Source organism: Parasteatoda tepidariorum, chromosome 5 (genome assembly GCF_982258835.1).
Source record: "Parasteatoda tepidariorum strain Cologne lab strain chromosome 5, Ptep-v5.0, whole genome shotgun sequence".
NCBI lineage: Eukaryota > Metazoa > Arthropoda > Arachnida > Araneae > Theridiidae > Parasteatoda > Parasteatoda tepidariorum.
The window spans coordinates 28,191,264-28,214,188 of NC_141759.1; the positions used below are offsets into that span (position 1 = coordinate 28,191,264).

The window sequence follows — 22,925 nt, forward strand, 5'->3', positions numbered from 1 at the left end:
TGAATCGGATCTTAAATTTCGCGTAGTATTTGATGCTTCTGCAAAAACCACAAATAATATTTCATTAAACGATAATTTGTTAATTGGACCAACTATTCAGGATAATCTTTTTAATCTCGTATTAAGGTTTAGAGAAAGAAAAATCGCCCTTAAAGCAGACATTTCTAAAATGTATAGGCAGGTAAGAGTTGCTCCCAGTGATTCTAATTTTCAGAGAATTGTTTGGAGAAATTCTCCTAATGAACCTATAAGCACTTATCGTCTGCTTACGGTCACATATGGAACAGCGGCAGCGCCTTATTTAGCCACCAAATGCCTTCAACAATTAGTAAATGATGAAGGACATAAATTCCCTTTGGCTGCACAAGCAGTTATGAAGGATTTTTATGTAGATGATCTTATTTCAGGGGCAGAAACAATTGAAAGTACAATTAAGTTACAATCAGAAATCAATGCGTTTTTAAAAACAGGTGGGTTTGAAATCAGAAAATGGGCTTCAAATGAACCACAAGTATTACAAAATTTGAGCGATGATTTGTTAGATTTAAGTCAATATCAGGTTCAGTCAGAAAAAACAATTAAAACGTTGGGTATATTGTGGGACCCTAAAAAAGATGTATTTTTCTTTAAATTATCAATTAATTCTAAGCATGCATATAATTCTAAACGTTCAGTTTTATTCATGTTATCCCAGTTATTCGATCCGTTGGGTTGGATTTCACCAGTAACGATAGTTGGTAAAATTTTAATCCAAACATTATGGAAAGAAATGTTAGAATGGGATGATCACTTACCACCGCATCTAGAAAACATTTGGGAAAAATTCAAAAGCAATTTGCACAAGTTAGAAGAAATAGAAATTCCTAGATATGTTTTAATCAATAACGCAGTAAAATATGAGTTACATGGATTCTCAGATGCGTCGGAAAAAGCGTACGCAGCTGTTATCTATGTGCGATCCATAAATAGCAATGGAGATATTCAGATAAATTTAATTACGTCAAAATCAAAGGTAGCTCCATTAAAAAAGTTAACGTTACCTAGATTAGAACTATGTGGAGCTCATCTGTTAGCAAAATTAATGTCCGTGTTAATTTCGGGTACAAATCTTTCAGTTAATAAAACGCTCTGCTGGTGTGATTCGACAATCGTTCTCGCGTGGCTAAATTCACCTTCCAATAGATGGAAAACATTTATAGCAAATCGTGTTGCGCAAATTCATGAATTCATACCTAATGCAACTTGGCATTATGTGAAAAGTTCAGATAACCCAGCAGATTGCGCTTCTCGAGGCATTGGCACAAGCGAACTTAAAACGCATAACCTTTGGTGGAACGGACCACCATTTCTGGATAAATACGAATACATTTTTCATGAACCCACATGTACTGAAGACAATCAGTTAGAAATCAAACGTGAAGAGAAGAAGTTAGCAAGTCTATTGACTCAAACGAAGGAAGGACCTCCAACATTTGGTCTCCTACAAAAGTTCTCCTCACTATCGAAATTAAAACGAGTGACTGCGTACTGTTTTCGATTCATTGAAAACTGTAAAAAACCGCCGAACGAAAGAAATCTAGCATTTCTCACTGCTTCAGAACTTAAACATGCTTTGATGTTTTGTGTTAAAGAGACTCAAATGGAAGTCTTCAGTGCTGAGGTAGAAACTTTGCAAAAATCGAAACCGCTTTCAACGAAAAGCAAAATTCTATCGCTCAATCCAGTGTTACATGATGAATTACTAAAGGTGGGCGGTAGATTAAGACATGCGAACATTTCAGATGCACAAAAGCATCCGATTCTTTTACCTAAGAACTTTTTCCTAACATTCTTCGACCAAATTAATCTTAGCAGACATTCATTTAAATCACTTACACGCTGGTGCTCAATTAATGCAAGCATGCGTGAGACAGCAGTTCTGGATTATTTCAGCCAGATCAGCTATACGTAGCATCATAGCGAATTGCATGGTGTGCAAGCGTCATCGAGCTCAACGATTAACGCAACAAATGGGAGATTTACCAGCTTCACGCGTAAATCCCTCAAGACCATTCACACATTGCGGTGTGGACTATTGTGGACCTTTTTTGGTAAAAATTTCGAGAGCTACCAGAGCTAAATCGTCCAAAGCATATTTAGCTCTATTCATATGTTTTTCAACGAAAGCTGTGCACTTGGAACTTGTCAGCGATTTAACAACTAATTCTTTCATCGCAGCTCTTAAACGATTTATTGCTCGTCGAGGAAAATGCTCACATATATACAGTGACTGCGGCACTAACTTCATTGGAGCAAATCGTAAACTAAAAGCAGAAATTACAACGCTTCTTAAATCGTATGAGCACAATGACGAAGTGTCACATTATTTAAGTGAAAATGGAATCGAATGGCATTTTAACCCGGTAAATTCTCCACACATGGGAGGAATTTGGGAATCTAACATAAAATGTGTGAAACAACATCTTAAGAAAATCGTATCCAACGTAACACTAACTTTCGAGGAATTTTATACTGTATTCACACAAATTGAAGCGTGCTTAAATTCACGTCCAATATCACCGATGTCCAGCGATCCAAGTGATTTGACAGCATTAACTCCAGGACACTTTATAGCTGGTGGTCCTCTAACAGCTATACCTGAACCAGACTACAGCACAACAAAGATGAACTGTCTTTCCAGATGGCAGTTAACTCAAAGAATCGTCCAACATTTTTGGAATCGTTGGCAGAAAGAGTATATTATTCAACAACAGCAAAGATCAAAATGGAAGCAAGCAAAGGAAAGCTTAATTATTGGTGATCTTGTCCTCATTTCGGATGATAATCTTCCACCAACGAAATGGAAACTTGGTCGAGTGATCTCTGTGCATCCTGGACATGACGGAAAAGTTAGAGTCGTGGCATTAAAAACAGCTGAGGGCATGACATCAAGAGCTGTTACAAAACTTTGCAAACTTTGAACATTTGACTTTTAGTTCATTACTTCAATCAAGAAGTCCTGTATAAACTAATTTTTACTTGTTATTAATTAATATGTTTTTTGCAGATTTTTTATGTTGTAATTTGAAAGCTCTTAAAGCTTTCAAGGTGGGCGGCATGGGGCAGCGCCATCTGTAACTTTTTAGGAATGCGCATGCGCTCAATGAACCAGAGAAGGAGAATGTATGTAACCATCAACGAGAGAACATCTTCTCATTATCATAACTAAAAATAAAGTTGTTGTTATTGTTTATCGAATCGTTTAATCAACATCCATCGAATTGACACCCTAATACTGGATTCAATTAGAATGTGTGTAAGTGACCGTTAGAAATTCAGAAAGAAAGAGAAAAACGAAAAATATGTCTGTTTACCGAAGAATTTATTTATTGGTACATGTGCATACCTGCCAACTTTTAATCCTTTCGAGGGTGATGTTTACCAGTGGTAGAGAAATAGAAATTGAATTAAATTTTTGGCAGAAATAAACGTGTTGCTATGAAAAAGCTTAAACTGACAACTATGACTCATACTCATATGCGGTGGTTATCTTATCATCAGCCCCGCGAGGGGCTTTAACTAATTCATCTGAGTGAACTGTCAATCATGAAGCTGGATGCTGGATATTGGGGTTATCTCGGCGTTTGGCGCGAAGCGCCTCTAATCGATTCATCGAATCTGTTTTGTCGTATTCTAGGAGGTCCTAAATATCAATGAAGTTGTAGTATGTTGTAACAACAAATCAAGCCCCTAAAGATGTAAATCTTTAGTTTTGAAGTGAAAATCATCTTTGGAATGGGGAGATCCCCTTGAGTAGAGTTGTATGATAAAGTTAATAGTATTTTGATAGTATGTAGTCTGAGCATAAAAAGGCGGTAATTGGGCTGAAATTGGAATTATCACGGATTATATCAATATCGAACAACTTATTGAAATCTGATGTGGTGCATGTTTTTGCGTCGCTATAAAATTTTGTGGTCAATTTAGCTATAAAGCAATTGATATCATCAATGTTTAAGTCAGTTCTGAGTAATCTATTGCTAATCGCCCTTTGGGGCGCCAGTCATTGTGCGTAAAAATTTACCTTCAGTTGTAGATAGCTTCTTTTTTAGGTTGTTGCTTATAGTAGTGAAGGCCGGGCAAGCATACGTTAGAATTGGTCGAATCGCATGTATATAGATAGTTCCTTTATTTGATAGATCAAGCTTTGAATTCTTATGCAGGAGGATTTTGAGCACAAAAAACGCTCCTCTGGCTCTTTTTATTTGTCAATCATTAATGTATCACATATTAATATATATGCTTAATGTTTTTAAAAATAGTTGTGTTCAAAATTATTACACATTAAATTTATGAATGCAAGGATATATAGAAAGCATGTTACTGTCACTTTAAATATAAAAATAAAATTTTACTGAAAATGCTTAAAAGTTAGCAGGTATGCATATGCTTTTGTATAAACTCATTACAAAGCACAGGGGTGAAGTGAGAGGGCACACTTTTTTTTTTTTAAAAAAAAAAACGTCTGTTTAAAGTTTTATTAATACATTTATTCGTAAATACGCTTTCATACAAAAATATCAATATTCATATATGTGTTACCGTTAAAGTGTGCAATTCGTTATTTTATAGAATAATTAGGTATTTCATGAAATAACTGGACAAGTCAGTTAAAGTACATAAAATTACTTAATTTAAATTACTAAATTACTTTAACGATTAATTGATCGTTGAAGTATGAAATACGGCAGTTAAAAGTTCTTTAAACCGGTTCCAGCCGCTTTAGTCAGTTTTGAACAGCTTTTAGCTGCCTTGCAATGACACGTTTGTGTGTAAGCTTCATCCCGTTACTTTCAGACGTAGTTAATAATCTGAGCAATAATAAATTATATCACCTGTTTTTCCTTATTATTAATCAATTAATTGAACTAGGGATAAAATGTATTTTTCAAAACATTTTATATATTTATGATGAATTAATTTTGAAATTGTTTATTTTTCAGTTTGACGGGCTATCATTAGTTATTTCATAAAATAACTAGATAAAGTATGAAGTTTTTCATATATTCTTTACATATATATGGGTCATTCTCACGAAAACTGTCATTTTTCAGTTCATAAAATCCCCAAAAAGTAAAGTGAATAAAAAGCTCTGAAACTTTTTATATTAATAGAAATATGTAATGGCATTATAAAGAAAGTATATATCCCATAAATTATACGTAATATTTAAATTATTAATTTTTTAAATTATTAATTTTTTAAATAATTAATTTATAATTAATTAATTTATAATAATTAATTAAATAATTTAATAAATAAATTAATTAATTTAATAAATTAATTTATTACTTTTTAAATTTATTTTTCAAACTAATTAATAAGTAAATTAATTATTTTCACTATTTAAAAAGTGAGGGAATGACACTAATAGTGAGGGAATGATATTTTATTTTAATACATGTTTTTATCTAAGTTACATCTACCTAAAGTTTGAAAATGATAACATACTAAGTATATCTAATATTTATTATAATTTAGTCTTATATATTTAATAGTTTTTACAGGTTTGGGAAATAAAATTGGCCGGCACGATTGAACAAAAAAAAATTAATAATATACTCATCTTGAATCATTCCCTCACTTTAGCGTCATTCCCTCACTTTATACACTAGTGAGGGAATGACGAATTCAATAAAATTTAAAAATAACAGTTAGGCCTAATTAATTTCTGAAGTCAATCACATACAATTATATTCATACAAGAAAGCAACATATAATTATCCACTTTCTCGATGAAGTTGTATTTTATTTTACTCTAAAAAATGACATGAGGGAATGACAAATGTAAAAAATTTTACCTGGTTTGATTCATTCAAATTTATTCCACAGCAAAGCTTCTTTAAGTTGAAGATGGAAACATACTGCAATTTTGTTCTATGATGCCAGTTGTTAACTTCTGAAGTTTTTATTAAAATATTTTTATTCTAAGAAGATTGCAGGTCATAAGAACATTGTTGTGAGGGAAAGACGCGAAACACTGGGGACAAAGTTTAAAATAGTGCTGTGTTAATATTTTTATCAGAAATTAAATTTAAAATTGATTTTCTGAATTCTATATTTCAGTATTCTGAAATAAAAAACACGAATTCGCAAAATTTTTTTTATTATTTTAGAAACAATTTTTTTCTTTTTTTAAATCAGCAGTGGGGACAAGTGAGGGAATGACATATTGGTATATTTTAATTATCTAAAATAAATAAAAAATAAAAATTGATAATTTTATTTTTATTCTTTTGTTAGTTGTTTTGTTTTTATTCTTTATTCATTCTGAAGGACACTTTCCCTGAATTTTTTTTTTCGTAAGCTGTAAAACAAACATAAAATATACTGGGAACATGAAAATGACTGTTTTTGTGAGAATGACCCATATATACTTTAACTGACTTGTCTAGTTATTTCATACTCATACTCATGTGTGATGGTTATCTTAGCATCAGTCCCGCTAGGGGCTCTAACTAATTCATCTGAGTAGTTATTTCATAAAATACCTAGTTATTCTATGAAATAACTAAATTATACTCTTTAACGGTAACATATATATATATACCACTTAAATTAAATGAAGTTATCTAAAAAAAAGTGCTCCCTCCCCCACACACTACGTCTATGCTTATAATCCCTTGTCAAATTAAAAACATAGTAGAAGAACACAAGTTAGAAAAAGGATTTCAAAATGAATTTTATCTTTTCAGTTATATAATGCACTCGTTTTTAATAGATTACAAATTGTAAATCATATAATAATTTATTTTTTTTACTGTTTATGAATTATGAAAAAACTTTCCGTCCATTTAATGGTTGAATCGGACGAAAGTTGTTGATAAGATGGCATTTCTCTTCATCGTTAGTACCCCTTTTTACGGAATACAATGAATAGAGCTCTTCCATCTGAAAAATTAAAGAATTTTTTTTTACGTAAAGCTGTGTTTAGTATTTTTTAAAGCAAAATAGTACAATAGTTGTAGTACAATCATTTAAATATTTTAGTATTTATTGCTATAAGTATTATCCGTCTGAACTCACTATACGTAATACCCCATTTTAACACGTTCACGCCGGGAAAAGTGAAATTACTGGTAGAAGAACTATTTCAATATTACATACCTGCCAACTCTTCCGGATTTTCGGGAAGATTTTATTTTCATATTTAAAGTGGTAGTAATTATATACTATTTTTTCTTTTATAATCTTAATTTTTAAATGATATTGATCACCACTATTCTTACAAAAATTAAGCACATATATTAATATGCGTTACTATCCTGGTTGTCAACTTAAGTTTTCTCAAATACAACGTATTTGTTTGCTTAAAATTGAAGTTTTAATTCCATTTTAATACCACTGTGAAAAATAAAATTGCAAGGGATTAAAAATTGGCAGGTATGATATTAGATAATATTCGGGAGGAGTTAATCTATTCTCAACAATAACAATTCACTGTAAGGAAAATTATCACGGCGAGGAAGCAATTCAATATAAAAATTGCACCCATTAAAAACAATTGGTAGTTATGGATTCTAATTATTCCCGGAAAATAACTAAAAAATGAAATTTATTGAAACCAGTTTTTACTCCGATGCTCTGCCAAGATGAGACAATCTAGCGTGACCCACCGGTGGGTCACCACGGCGTGAACGTGTTAATATAAAAGCTACAAAATATACCTTTTTAAATCATTTAAATCAAAGTATTAAATTGAAAGCTGGCATAAGAAAATATCTTTTTTTAACCCTTTTCTAAACAGCGGATTTCGATTGCAAAGTTTAGTCTGACAGGACGATTATGCCAGAGATGCCAACTTGCTCCGGACAGCAAATATATATCTTAAAGTGGTAGCTTATCAATTGTGATTCTTGGTTTAATAAATTCAATTTAGTAGATCTTTATCCACCACTATTTCTAAATAATTCGAAGGCTGATATAATTGACCACTTTTTAGTACTTAGTCATCTCTATGGCAGAAGGGAAGATTATTAGAAGACTCGTCGGCGCACCTAAATGCATTAGCAATAATAGTATAAAAAGGGATCTTAAAATTGATGACATCAACGTCTATATAAAAAATTTAAATAAAAATTTCTACGATGAAGCAAAAACCTGTACCACCAGTAATTTTAACTCACTCCTAGATATAGAACTAATTGACGACAACACTAAATTTAGCCCAATCAGTGCCTTTTTTCCTTAACCCTTTCGCGCCGACTGTCACAAATATGTGACAGCATAAAACCGTATCAATCAGGGTAAAAATATAAAACTGGTAATCAAAGTAGTTCTTTAGCAGTTCATTTGTGGGCGGAGTTATAATTCTTTGATTTATTTAATTCACCATTACTTTGTTCAAAATAAAACTATTTAGTTATACTTTGAACTAACATTGATTATATATATGATTAAACTAACAATAATTGAAGTCAAAGCAAAGTAAGTCTGTCAAATTAGCAAAGACTGCATTTAAGTTACCGTTTTTTATTTAATTGCAACTTGATTCTGATTTTGTACGAATGCTTTTCTGAATCACCCGTCCCCAAGGGGTTAAGGATATGGTGTTGCCCCAGCACACGAAATACACTCAGCCCCAGCCGACTCACATGAACCCTCTCTCTATTTTTTGGTGCTAAGCACCCCCTGTTCCTCCCATCTCCATTCCTCCTCACTACTCCTCATCATCGATTTATTACTACAGATGGATCGGTTAATGCCGCTTCGCGGCAGCGCACCGAGATTTATGTGATTTCTACCATTCTACCAGTACTTAGTCATGCAATACCATTTAAAAACCTAGCAAAATTGTCGTTATTTACCGTTATTTTTAAGTATTTTGGCGTGTCCGGAGCAGTTGCCATCACTGCTATGGCTTCTCGATTGTAAACAGTTTATTCTAATCGAAGTGACATACTACACCTCTTAGTCGTTTAAAGTATAGTGGTTGCTGAACGTTTCAAAAGCAATTAGTTTTACATTTCTTGTGGTTTGTAACATTTGTTGAATTGTTGTAACCAGACTCACAATATTTTACCTATACGAGTTTATTTGAGATTAAATAAACAACTACTTTAACTGAAACATAACCTCCCATTTCGCATGAATTTCTTTGATTATTTTTTCGGTAAAATGCACATTAATGTCCTCTATCTCTTACCCACGAACACTAAGTGAACCATAAACTCTATTTGCTTGTAAAGTTCTTTACATTAAATAACCATTTGCTCGCAAAGTACTTTACAATGATTAAAAATCTTGTTAATTAAATCGTGATGTTTTAACCCTGTCAAAGGCCGTGATAAGTATACTTACCACAAATTTTTAAAGTGCATGGCGAACTTTTTTACCACTTTTAATTTAGGTTTCCATTTGTTAATAACTTCAGCTTTCTTGAACTGCGTTTGAATAAAATTGGTAAACCATTTGTTAGTTTAAGAAATCGTATAAAAGTTATGTTGTTGTTGTTGTTGTTACACATCCCCCTGGAGAAGGAAAGCCTAGACCAGGTTCAGAAGGCCCCGTCGCGTCAGTTCCCCATATATCTCTGCAGAAAGTCCCGATCAACCAGCAGCTGCTTATAAGAAGAGCCAAGGCTAAAAAGAAGGTAGTCAGGACTAACAGGCTGTGAGCAGGGACAAGGTTGGAAAGTCTTCTCCCCATTTTGAAATCTTAAACACTTAAGATGGCCACCACGAAATCTGGCCTTGGCCGATTGGATAGGCCGAGGGCAGCTGCATGTTAATGATAGGCCAGGGCGGCTGCCAGCATACCACTGATGGGAAGAAGTACGGTGCCACACTGGAAGCAAACGATGTTTTCCCAGGGAGTGGATCTCAGTGGGAGTAAGACGGTTCAAACAGTCCATAGGAAGATCACAGCCATTCTTGGCGAGCACATCGGCTGTCTCATTGCCATGTACCCCGACATGCGATGGGATCCATCGGAGACTTATTGGTGTCATCACAATCACTACTGTTCACAAAAACACCACTCCTGGTTCTACCGTCTTCCAACTTGCTACCGTCAGTGTAAATGACCAAGGCCCTAGAAGGGATACTATTGACAACCTCTGGGGCCAACAGGTCTGGATGGTCCACCTGTTTATTGGCTTGAGATCTCAGAGTGTCATTAAAACTGATGCCTCTAAGGGTCACCGTAGGAAGCAAACAATATAGAGTGGTTGAAGCAACGACCTCAAATTCAATTCCTTCCTAACATATTCCAATGGGGTGTCTCTTTTCAAACGCTGACTACCTCTCCAATTCAAGATGTATGCAGCTGTCCTGTTATAATCACCAAGACTCATTAGTTTATTAAAATATTTAAAGAAACCAATCCTAAATCTCATTGCCAGAGGCATAATATCTGCTTTATATAAAAGTTATAAAATACATAATTCCTTTTTGAAGTTAGTAGCCTTTCTAAAATATATTTTATAAGAAACGAAAAATAAAACTCAATAAGTTCCTAATAGGTCATGGCAAATGTACTTTAAAATTTAAATTAATTTCATATAAGCTAAATGAGTTTTTTTCTTATATGAATTACTATTCTTATATCAATTTCTATTCCAAAAATACTTTAATTTACCTTTACAAGAAATAAATGGCCCATTAAAGGGTTAAACAGCAGGAAAAAAATTTTTTTTTACATTAAGACTTGTTAAGAGAGCTGTTATGTTTTAAAATACTGGTTGAAGTTTTTGCTTTATTTAAAAATGTCGTTAAGTAAACTGTAGTGTTAACTGCTGGCAAAGTTCTTTGTTTTATATTAAAATTTTTATCTTATCAGATTTGTTTACTTAACTGTAATTTCATTGCCACTGAAGTATTGTGAAAAGGTAGAAATTTTCGTTTGAGAGCTCTGGTTACAACAATCATTATCAATTATGGAAAAAAGTACGTACTTGTGATTTTTCAACATAATTAGGCGGTTTGATCATCAACCATGTGACATTCTCGGTGCAGGGTGGCATAGTCAAGGATCCATTGTAGCGATAAACACTAGACCCATTACGAGCAAATTCTTCCAGTATTATTCGACTTCTGAATCCTTCAAATGTTTCATCTTTATACTTATACAGATAGCTTACAGATAAAATTCTATCCAATGATCTAATTTTTTTATTGTTCACCTAAGTAAAGAAAATATTAAAGTATTTATTTATTTAAAATGAAACAAATACATGTAGAAACAACCTACGAATTAAAGGATTTTTCACTTTTTACCAGACTTTAAGGAAGTTTGACACACGTATGAGGTGGTTAAAGGGTTGCAATTCCTTGGCCAAGCATGTCCTCGCCTGCACTATTGTATTTAAGTCACGTGAGAATGCTGACCATTTCATACGGGTAATATCTTCAGATTAAAGTTAGTCTCTTACGATATTTGCTTGGTGAGGATGTTTACTGGGTTATCATCCCTAGACACAAATTCTACTAAGAAAACGTACATCTTGTTCTAGAATGATGTCTGATAAATGTGGCCTAACATGGTTTCGGTATGAAAATGTAGATATGTTCCGGAGCTCAGTATATATATATATATATATATATCCACCCCAAACGAGAAATCGCCTACCATTGCAAGGGTGTCGTTCAATGGTACTGCCTGTCAGGTATCTGGTGTTCTCTAAATGAAAATTCGATACAAATCAGAGTGCGAACTAATTCTGGACTAGTCGGAAAACATTACACATGTGAGAATGTCAGCATTACATGTTCTCTACTCCAGGATAATCACTGTTAATTTGCCGTGAGCAGAGCATATCTGGCAAGCTTGCTAGCATCTAGAATAATATTTCCCAAACTTCGGTACATGGTTTGCCTTGAAACTAGAGTTGCCGTAGTTGCAAATAGCTAACGAGGCGGGTAGGATGCTATACCCCACTTTTGGCAGTTACTGCCATATTCCGGTTCATTCGGCTTTGAAGTTCGAAGGCAACCTATACTGAGAAGCGGATTTCCGTAACTAAATGGTTACATAGTTTTTGATTTAAAAACTCTTTAATCCAAACCAGCGGTCACAAAACAATGTTTGTAGGCCACAAGTGAAATTTTTGCGATTCGAACGTAGTAATTTGTCTCATTGCATGACCGTTGATGATAATTTATATAAAAATAAGCGATAGCTATTTGTGTAGAAAAATTATGTTAAATATTTCATATTTTATGAAAAACTTACTTCAAAATTAACTCCAACGACTGCAATTTCACCTTTATCATTTCTGTGTACGAAGTGACCCTGTTGGAAATTAAAGCAAATTTATATACAAAATATCCAAATATTTATGATGCAAGTTAAAATTCTTAACCTTCAGCATTCCAGTGTACCTTTTTATGACCAACTCTGAACATCAAATTTTTTGTATGAGTTCATTTTTAATTACCGCTTCATTTTTTTATTGTTAATTGTTCTATAAAATTACTGCATTATGTATTTTAAATGATTTAGGGCTCACATTAGTTTAAATAGTTATTAAAAGTACTCGAAGTTCTAAGTGTTAAACATGTCTTTTAGTACAATTACACATATTTGCAATAACTTTTCACGAACTGTAATTTTTTGTCGCAGATAATATTTCTTGTTTTAGATAAAATAAAGAGTTTAGTGGAAGAAGCAGACAAGTGACATTTTTAGAGGAAATAATGAACCAGAGAAAATAACATAAAGTGATGGTTGATTCAAAATGAAAATGTTTAATGTAACACAATTAGTTTCGCTTTCTCTTTAATTTTAACATAACTAGTAATTGATATTAGTTACAAGTATGCTTGCATAATTTTTAATTCAAACTAATAGTAAATTAAATAAAGCAAAGTATTATTATAAATATGTAGTTAAATAGTTTGAATATTACTTTTCTTCTAATCTTGGTGATTATAATCTCGCTCTTAAAATGTTACTAACTTGGTTTTCGCCAATCAACAAAATTTCATTGTCATCCGAAGACGGGGAGAAAAATTTCAATAGCGAGTGCATTCAAGACGTTGTGATCGAGCTCTGTGACTATGTCCTTCCAGCGATGTGCACGTGGAGGGAAGCGGCGGACTGAAAGACCCGTGCAGCGTTCTCTCGACCTCAACGAGAAATTCAACCTACTTAAGACAGAAAAGGAACGCAGTGAGTTTTTCGACAATTTCTTTGATCCATTTTCTGAAAATGATATAATTGATATTATGATTGAACAGTCAGAAAAGAAACTCAAATGGCAGCAGGAAAAGTGCAAACCACCATTAATGGAGGAATATAAACTTATCGCCTTAAGGAAGAAAAGGAAAGAACTTTGTCCTGTGGAACCCGTGGAAACGACCATGTCCATAGAAACTGTAAAATCAGTACAAACAGTAACGCTTACGGAGTCTGCAGTAACAGTTACTTCCTGTGATCCACAACTGGAAAATACTCAAATCGAGCTCACGGCAGACAAGCGCGTAGAAAAGGAGCCTGATATCCCTGCTTCTTCTCCCAAAAGACTGAAAAGGAAAAGGAAGAAAAGACATAGCACCGGCAATACCCAGGAGCCTTCAACAACTTGCCCTGAAACTACTTCAGAGACAACTCACTCTAACCCTGAATCGACGGAGCCATCTCCACCGGCCAAACCCACTTTCCTCCCGAGAAAACTTAAGTTTCTCGTGCGGGGACTTAATGTAGGCCACCGTACCGATGATCTTCGGAGAGATATTGACGAAAGTGGTCGACAATCCATCAAAATTGAGCAACTGAGAAAGAGGTGTGGTGACGGATACAAGCCCCTCCCCCTTTTTCTAGTGATACTGCAAGATTCCCCAGAACATCGGGACTTTATTAACACAAAGTTTCTTCTATCTCATCAGGGGTGAAAGCGAGACGGAAAAGAGGAAAGGCTGGTAGTAAAACCATTTCAGTTATAGCTAGTTTTGGGGAGGAGTTTACTTACTCTTTTTTTAAATTTTTCTACAATATCTACTTTATCTTGGAAAAGAAGCAGTTTTATATATATGCCAGAATTATAAAAGAAATCTTGATAGTTACTGATATTTCATTTTTTTCGTAAAAAATTCTGGAATGAAATGTTTTACGTACCAGGTTTTTCTCTTTTCCGTCTTGCTATATAAGGGCTTTCACCCATGTATCTCATCCTGTCCAAATAGAGAAATTTCATGGAGGGCGTTACGCCATACAATGTTACAAATGTCAAAAATTTGAACACACTCAAAAATCATGTTTAAATGAGCCAGCATGCATGAAATGCGCAGGAGCGCATTTCACTTACCAATGTATGAAGCCTCTCTCCCTTCCTGCCAGGTGCATAAACTGCCAAGGCGATCACCCGGCCTGCTTTACGGGCTGTGGTGCTAGGCCGAAAAGACACCAGCGCACCTTCACGAGGAAACCTCAAGATGCCCCCAGCAATGTAGCTGGATTCCTGAATATTCTCAAAGAGCTCCAGGAACTGTTGAATGACGAGAAAATAGTCGTTCTACTCATCTCCTTGCTCCCAACCCAAAAGATGTAGATATGGAGCCCCACCATCATGCCAGCTACACCTCACATGATTCCTTTCTTCATTTTTACCTCACTTCAGGTTCTATTCCGAGCCTACATCACATCCTTCCTATGTATGTCCCCGTCATGGGATATTTCAAGATGAATGGGAAAAGGGCCATTTAGGCCTCAGATGCCTAGTTCTACAACAACGAACAAAGGAACTAATTTGGTTTTCCCACTAAGATTTTCAAATAATACGTTTTATTTTTTGCACTCTTACGTTTTTTTTAAATAGCTATTCATCACAATTGGTAGTACATATTAACTTATATCAATTGGAAATTTTTTCCGTTACCTACCATTTTAACTCTTAAAAAGTGATGTAACCTGCTTTAATTCTAATTATATTTTATTACCGTCTTTGAACAACCGACCTAACTCTTGGATTAACGACGAATAATGTTCAACTCCGTAGCCTTGTAATTTTGAACCCAATCCCGAAGACAAGGGAACTCCTGGATTAAGTATAAGGAGAAATTAGCATCCATGGAGGACTTTTTGATGGAACTAGCCCGCCTTTGCGTTACATTATTACGGCTAAGCTACATTTTTTATGCAAAATTAACCCTATCAATGGACACACATATGTTAGCACGTTTTTTTTTTTTTTTGCTTCTGAAAAATAACTGCCCTTTTAAAAGAACGCTAGGCACAAATGAGTTAAATTAATGTAAACACTAGTTTAATCAAAAAAAATAAATTAAATAATGCTAAAGTGAATGAAATAGTTTAGTATATCTGAAATATCATTATTAAATATTCCATAGATAGCGCTTTCAGTAGTCACCATTTCCGAAAATAAGAAACAAAATTCACTGTATTTTCCCAGTTTGTAAAAAAAAGGCAAGTTGGCAAAATGGTTGCTGTGAAATTTTTTTTTTTTGAAAAAGCAACTTTATTGTGTTTTCATCTTGGGCATCGTTAACTGTTAATCCTGAACTGTTCGGTACACAATTTAGCCGACATATTTGAATGCAGCTCGGACATATTCTGTATAAATTCATTATAATTCATTTTTCGAAAGACATGCAAAAAATTAAATTGTTTTACTACCAGTTTTTTTTTTCATTTTCCCTTAAAGCTCAATATGTAAGTATTTCTGATTTTGATTTTATATTCGAATAAAAAGTCATCAACTGAAAACTTGATGGAAGAAAAAGAGTTACAAAATGTATCACTATAAAAGAATCAAAGAAAAGAAAAAGTTCCTTAAAATGAATTCTGTAGTTTCTCAAAAAGCCTGCCAGGTGGTTAAGTGGTCAGCGTGCCTGACTGTTAAGGCAATGGTAGCGGGTTCGAATCCCACTCAGGGCTCGTATGTTTCTCTTTGTGTGTTGATGTGTGAGTGTGGCCCACCCTTTTAACGGGTATCTGTAGTAATTTAGCGTGGGTAATGCTGCTTGCCTACGTGAATTTGATTCACATGTGCTCACCGGGCAATGTTGAAGAGCAGCACTTCCAGTATCATCCGAGGCAAAGAACGATAGTTCAGTTAAAAAAAGAAAAAAAAGTTTTTCAGAAAAGTATCATCCATTCGTTTTTTTTTATAAAAAAAACACCGGATTTTCTAAAATAATCTTTTATACGTACTTGTCTCCGTTCATTTGCTTACCTCCATAACGGTCCTCCGGTTGTTGATTTCATGCTCCGAGCCTTTAGTTGTAAGGTTACCCCAATGGAAGAGTACGCTTTCCAAATAATACTCATCATCGTCAAGATATAGTGATCGGTTTATACCATCTGTTGGCGTAATCACGACTAAAATGAAAAAATGACCCTTATAAATTAAAATAGTCACACAGCTACACATTTTATTAAGAACATAAGATAGGTATATTGAATTACTGGTAAGGAAAAAATTCCCATATAGAGAATAGCGAATACCAAAAACATTTTATTTTTTACTTGTTTTCTGGAGAAATAAAATATATATGGCCAGCATTACATAGTAAATTTTATGCATTACCGTTTTGGTAAGTAATTAAATATGTATGATAGATATGGCATGCATTTTTTTTCATTCGAAATTTCTTACAGCTAATATGTTTTATTACACAAGAAAAATAAAAAATTATAATACTTTTACTAGCATCTATTCACCATTTTTTCAAACTAGAAGTCCTGTTTGCATTTTATTTAAATTTTAGGTCATCAGAATCAAGACAGTTTCCTCTTTACAACAAGCTAGAAATAAAACAGTTTTTCTGACTGTTTTTACTCACTTCCGGATAAGACTTCTAGCGAGAGTTTTTCTCGTGACGGTAACTCAATAGAAAGTGAATTTTTTTTTAATAAAATAAGAATTTCGCAGAATCAACATATTCAATACCAATAATAAACTGTGAAGCAAGGAAGTACATTTTTACCTGAATTCATTAAGGACGGCTAAATATGCGTTTTGGGAAAATTTCTTCAAAACGTAACTAAGCTTTTGTTTTAACAAATGATTCTCTATTTTGTAAATTTGTTTCAAAGTTATTTTCTTCACTAATACATGCGAATAATTAAGAAGTTCATATGGAATGTCGCTTTTTTTTAAATTCTTTAAAGCGTGGAGGTAACAGGTTCAAATCCCGCTGTCACCCTGGATGAATATTTCTGCTGTTCTTCTCTGTATTGCGCTATCTATTCTTCTGCTTGACAAAGCCTAAATTGAGAACTCAAGCCTGCAAATGTATGTAATTCCAATAAACCAATAAATCAATTCTTTCGCATTGCAGCATTTAGAGCGCCGATACTTTACTTTATTACAAACTTATGACTTCCCGAAAAATAATTCAGATTTCAACAGCATCAAAGCTTTCTACGCAGACGTTACTGGAATTTTAATAAAATCAAGAAGCCCAAATTTAGCCATACGGAAACTTCAAAAAACGATTTATGAAATAGAAGACTGTTGTATTAAATGGGAAACAACCGTCAATGATCAAAAATCTCAAATTATCATCATATAGAAAGAAAAAAAGATATTTACACAATGCCAACCAAAAATGTTTAATATCTAGAAACCAATGATAAAAAAAAATCAAATTATCTTGGACTCATAATTAACAATAGGACTGACCTGGAACGACTATATTAAAAGCCTAATTGATAAAGCACAAACAGCAATAGTACTAACACAGCCTCTACTTTATAGCCGAAACATATCACTAAAACTGAAGAAACTGTACTCTATACCTCAATGATCCAATCTATCATTCCATATGTTTCACAATCCTGGCGCACTATTTAATCACATATAATGACTAAATGCCTATCAAGACCTATCTAAGAAACCTAACCTATCTATCTGCCAATGCCTATCTAAAAAAATCGCAGGTGCCGGATGGTTCACCCTAAATACAAACATCCATAAAGATCTGGACACTCCAACCTTAACACAAACTAAACGCAGACTTCTTTGACAAGGCCATCACTGCAGTACAGCTAATTTCAATCACATGTTTAATTACGTAAACTACAGTAAAGATCAAAACCTTCGACCAATAGCAGCAGAATTCACAAGCGACCTCTCCCAGCAGATTACCGAAGTCAAGCATCATTGGCTGCGATCAGTGTGCGGGTGGGTGAGCACTTGGATCAGTTTGCGTAGGGACCGAGGGTGTGCGGTATAAGTCTTCGTTAAACTGCTCTACCGTAAAATTCTCGATGTGCCATCCCCTCTGCAGAGGATCAAAATTGCGATGGCATGTCTTCGGATCATCCTCAGTGATGTTTCCCAGATCGTCATTAATAGCCCATTGTGCAGCTCTAGTGCGACGTAAATGAACTACAACAACAACACAAGCGACGCCTCATATCATAACTCTCGAAACAAATAAATAGATAAAAAAATAGCCTCACTAATTCCACCATCTGCAACTTCAACCTTCAGCTTCAACCTAAGTTTTAACCGAAGTTTCAACCGAAGTTTCAAAAGAAGTTTCAACCTTACTTCAAACTTCAACTTAAAATTCAACTTCAACATTGCAGATAGCATAACTTCAGCAACTCCGACTACTCAACTGTAAAAGAATTAGCAACAATCTTAGCATTTTCTCATGTTGATATCTCACTTTCACTTACCATTTCGACAGCTGGAAACATTTTCTGAGCAAGCTGCTCTTATCATTTCAAATTCCATAACTTTTTTTTGAGTAAGGGGATTTTAACCAGCAAACAAAAAAGGTAGCTACCCGTCAAAGCTCCATCATGAAATTTAATAGAGTACATGATGGGTGAAATGCCCAATTCCCAATTGATACAAGGACAAGTTCAGTTCTTTCGTGATAAGGCTCTTAAATTGTTGGCAGATATTCTGAAATTTTTAGATTTCATTTGTCTACTATTCTATTAAATATTTTGTAAAATGGATAGTAGTTGGCATTCCCAAATCATGCTACACTAGATTTATGAAGTATTTAGTGAAAGGAAAAAATTTCCATTCAGTTTGCATATACAAACTTCTTATTTTATCTACATAGAATGATTTCAAACAGTTGTGTAGTGAAACATCACGATATTGAAAAACATTTTAAATTTAAGGGACAAATTTATACAATGCCATCTGCAACTCTTTAACCTCTACGATAGGAGCGAGTCATATATGCATTCTCAGGGTGTCGATAATCGTGGTAAAAAAGATTAAACTTTTAGTGAAACTATTTTCATAGCAGTTTCTTTGTGGCCGGGGTAATAACAGTTTGCTTTATTTAATTCACCACTACTTAGTTCGAATTAAAAATTGCGTATTTACACTTTTAACTCACGAGGATTGGATGTGTTAGATTTAAAGTGAAAGCAAAAGAAATCTGTCAAATTAGCTATGCCCAAACTGAAGCTACCGCTTTTTATTTTTTACTATCCTAATTCTGATTCAGTACGACTACATTTATAACTCGCCCGTCTCGAAAAAATTAGGTATCTTACATTCAAAAACAAATTATCCTAAAATATTTCATCCCGCTCTACGTCGCCCGATTTTGGCTTTGAAACCTTTCATTTACTGACAGCAGACACATCAACTTGCATTTTAACGAAAAAAAATTTAATGAATATTTAAAGGTGTCGTAAATTTTATGCTTTTCTATTTCATCTTTAATTTAATAAAATTTACTTATAATAAAATCTTTCATTAAATTACAAAAATAAATATTCTGCATGCATTGAATCAGGATAGCCAGGATATGAATAACCAGCTCCTACAACGTGGGGTTGTACCTTGGGATCATATATGGCAGTACTTTTACTTTCGTTACTTGTACCGCCGGTACAAGTAAAAAGTACGTACTTTTACTTGTACTTCGTTACTTTTTAAATTTAGTACTTTTACTTGTACTTTCGTTACTTTTTTAGGGAAAAAGTACAAGTATTTGTAACGGAAATGTCGAATGAAATCGTTACTTTTTTCTAAAACTCGGTAAGCTTTCTGAAAAATTTTAATGTCCAAATGTTCATAAAAATTTTAGATTTCATATAAATTTTAATATCTAATCATTTTCTATTTATAAAATAACATTTTATATTTATTTGAAACATTTTTCATTCATTTAAATATGTTAATTAAAAATTTTGTTAACAATGTGTGCGCATTGGATGCTTTTTTAAATAATTTAAACAACTAATTTAATATTACTATTACAAAAAATTTTGGCACAAGTTTTAAATTTTTTAACTTTAAAGTATTAAATTATAAAAACAAATCTAAAATATTATAATTTTTTTTATTTAACAACAAAATAATTTTTTGGAATTATATTAAACGTAACATATATATTACTACGTAAGCGTATTAGTTATTCATATCACAAAATTTTGAAATAAAACTTTCGTTCATAATTTTTGATTATGAGTGGATTTAGTATAGCACATCGTTATTACAAATCCAAAAACTGGCAGTATGAAATATTTTAAAATAAAAAAAAATTATATTCAAAAACAAAATATAATTTGTAGTTTATTGGATTTATAGGGGTCTCCTGTATATGAATACATTTTTTTAAAATTTATTTTCAAATATAAGTTATAATGTTTATCAAATTTGTCGAACAAGGTAATTTATTTTTAAAATAAAGTTTCCGAAAATAAAAACAAAATTTGAAAAAAAAAATTATAGTTCTAAAATTAACATAAATCTAAGCTCTTTTTTATATGTAAACAGATAATTTTGATTTCTGGTTCGGCTTCTGGGTATTTTAAATGTTCACTATTGAAGGAGCTTTGTAACATTCGAATTAGATTTTATTCCGTAATAATATGATTTCTACCACTTTTATCTTTTTTTTATTTATATAAATAAACAAATATTTATTTTGAATTAGCAAATATAAATTTTTATTTAAATAAAAAAAGACTCTCTTTAAGTTAATATAAACTAGGGAATAGTTAATAAGACTAGGGAAAGAATAAAGATCTGTCGTTTCCGTAAATTTTGATATTCGTTTCTCATTAATCAACTATATTGAGGTTTATTAATTATAATTGTGTACTATAAGTCGCGCTAACGATGTTTTAAAGTTAGAGGGACTCGCTTACTCGTAAATATTTAATCAGTTTATTTCTTTTCTTTGAAGCAGTTTTCAAATTTTAGATAACATTTCTTTTTCGTGCAAATCCATAAAAAGTTTGATATTAAAATTATATTTGATTTAAAAATTATATTATACGATTATATTATAAAATTATATTATAATATTCTTCCGAATTAAAAAATGATTTAATGTCCATAACTTTCAAAATTAAAAATAATTAAATAAATAACAACAATTTTGCAAAAACATTAAAGAACATAAGAATATTATTCAATAAAATTTTAGGTTACTTTGAATTTTCGAATTCCTAGAAATGTACTTTTAAATCGTTACTTTTTTTGTTTAGTACTCGTACTTTTACTTGTACTTTTTACTCGTTACTCTTTAAAATAAGAACTTTTTACTTTTTACTCGATACTTTTTATAAAAATACTTGTACTTTTACTCGTTACTTTTGGCAACGTTTACTATGGCAACGTTACTTTTTAAAAGTAACGTTGCCATATATGCTTGGGATACTGTGCAAGGGTGTAAAATATAACTTATTACTCCTTATAATAATATTTTTTTTTTTAAAGTTGTTATAGAATCTTTAAATGGTGAGCAATAATATATTGCTTACATTTATACTATAGTCTTTAACCAAGTAAAAATAAAGATATTTGATTTTTAAACTGTACCTTGTTGTACCTTGGGATACTGCGCTAGGGAGTAAAAAATACTTCATTACTCCCTTATAAAATAATTTTTTTTTAAAGTTTTCATAGTATCTTTAAATGGTGAGCAATAACACGTTGCCTACATTTCTACTATAGTTTTTGGCCAAGTAAAAATAAAGATATTTGGTTTTTAAACTGTACCTTGTTGTACCTTGGGATACTGTGCAAGGGTGTTAAAAATACTTCATTACTCCCTTATAAAATAAATTTTTTTTTTAAAGTTTTCATAGTATCTTTGAATGGTGAGCAATAATACGTTGCTTACATTTCTACTATAGTTTTTGCCCAAGTAAAAATAAAGATATTTGGTTTCTAAAGTGTACCTTGTTGTACCTTGGGATACTGCGCAAGGGTGTTAAAAATACTTCATTACTCCCGCATAAAATAACATTTTTTTATTTTTAAAGTTTTCATAGTATCTTTAAATGGTGAGCAATAATACGTTGCTTACATTTCTACTATAGTTTTTGCCCAAGTAAAAATAAAGATATTTCTTTTTTAAAGTGTACCTTGTTGTACCTTGGGATACTGCGCAAGGGTGTTAAAAATACTTCATTACTCCCGCATAAAATAACATTTTTTTATTTTTAAAGTTTTCATAGTATCTTTAAATGGTGAGCAATAATACGTTGCTTACATTTCTACTATAGTTTTTGCCCAAGTAAAAATAGAGATATTTGGTTTTTAAACTGTACCTTGTTGTACCTTGGGATACTGCACAAGGGTGTTAAAAATACTTCATTACTCCCTTATAAAATAACATTTTTTTATTTGTAAAGTTTTCATAGTATCTTTAAATGGTGAGCAATATTACGTTGCTTACATTTCTACCATAGTCTTTACCCAAGTAAATATAAAGATATTTGTTTTCAAACTGTCCCAAGGTGCAACGTCTTCCCCTACTATATAATTCGTTGCTTATTGTGTCTTTTCGATAATAATCTTACTTGCATGTCCATTATTTTCAATCTTCATATTGTAGAGAGGAATCTGGTAGCCATTAAGCTCCCATTTCAGATGATCTTTTCGGTTTGAAACATGCTCTGTAACTATACTGATTGGTGATTGGCTCTTGCCTTTGCAATTAGGGTACAGTTCACTCCAATGGGAAGGTCCTAATGAAATAAATACATAA

The 22,925-nt window shown here is 32.7% G+C and overlaps 3 protein-coding genes across 3 annotated transcripts in view; 2 read left to right on the forward strand and 1 right to left on the reverse strand.

The window, feature by feature from the left end:
- Positions 1-169: 169 nt before the first annotated feature.
- Positions 170-1,951, forward strand: LOC139426532 (uncharacterized). Its single transcript, XM_071185763.2, has one exon. It carries the CDS (start codon positions 170-172, stop codon positions 1,949-1,951), a length of 1,782 nt encoding a protein of 593 aa, XP_071041864.2.
- Positions 1,952-1,967: 16 nt separating this feature from the next.
- Positions 1,968-2,960, forward strand: LOC147808723 (uncharacterized). Its single transcript, XM_087162715.1, has one exon. It carries the CDS (start codon positions 1,968-1,970, stop codon positions 2,958-2,960), a length of 993 nt encoding a protein of 330 aa, XP_087018841.1.
- Positions 2,961-10,277: 7,317 nt separating this feature from the next.
- Positions 10,278-22,925, reverse strand: part of LOC107448185 (uncharacterized) — a 44,567-nt gene continuing 31,919 nt past the window's right edge. The window contains exons 10-14 of the mRNA XM_016063300.5: positions 22,738-22,905; positions 16,172-16,317; positions 12,211-12,270; positions 10,934-11,161; positions 10,278-10,310 (exon numbers count right to left, since the gene is read on the reverse strand). Coding sequence (XP_015918786.3) covers positions 10,278-10,310; positions 10,934-11,161; positions 12,211-12,270; positions 16,172-16,317; positions 22,738-22,905 — 635 coding nt within the window. The remainder of the gene's footprint in view (positions 10,311-10,933; positions 11,162-12,210; positions 12,271-16,171; positions 16,318-22,737; positions 22,906-22,925) is intronic.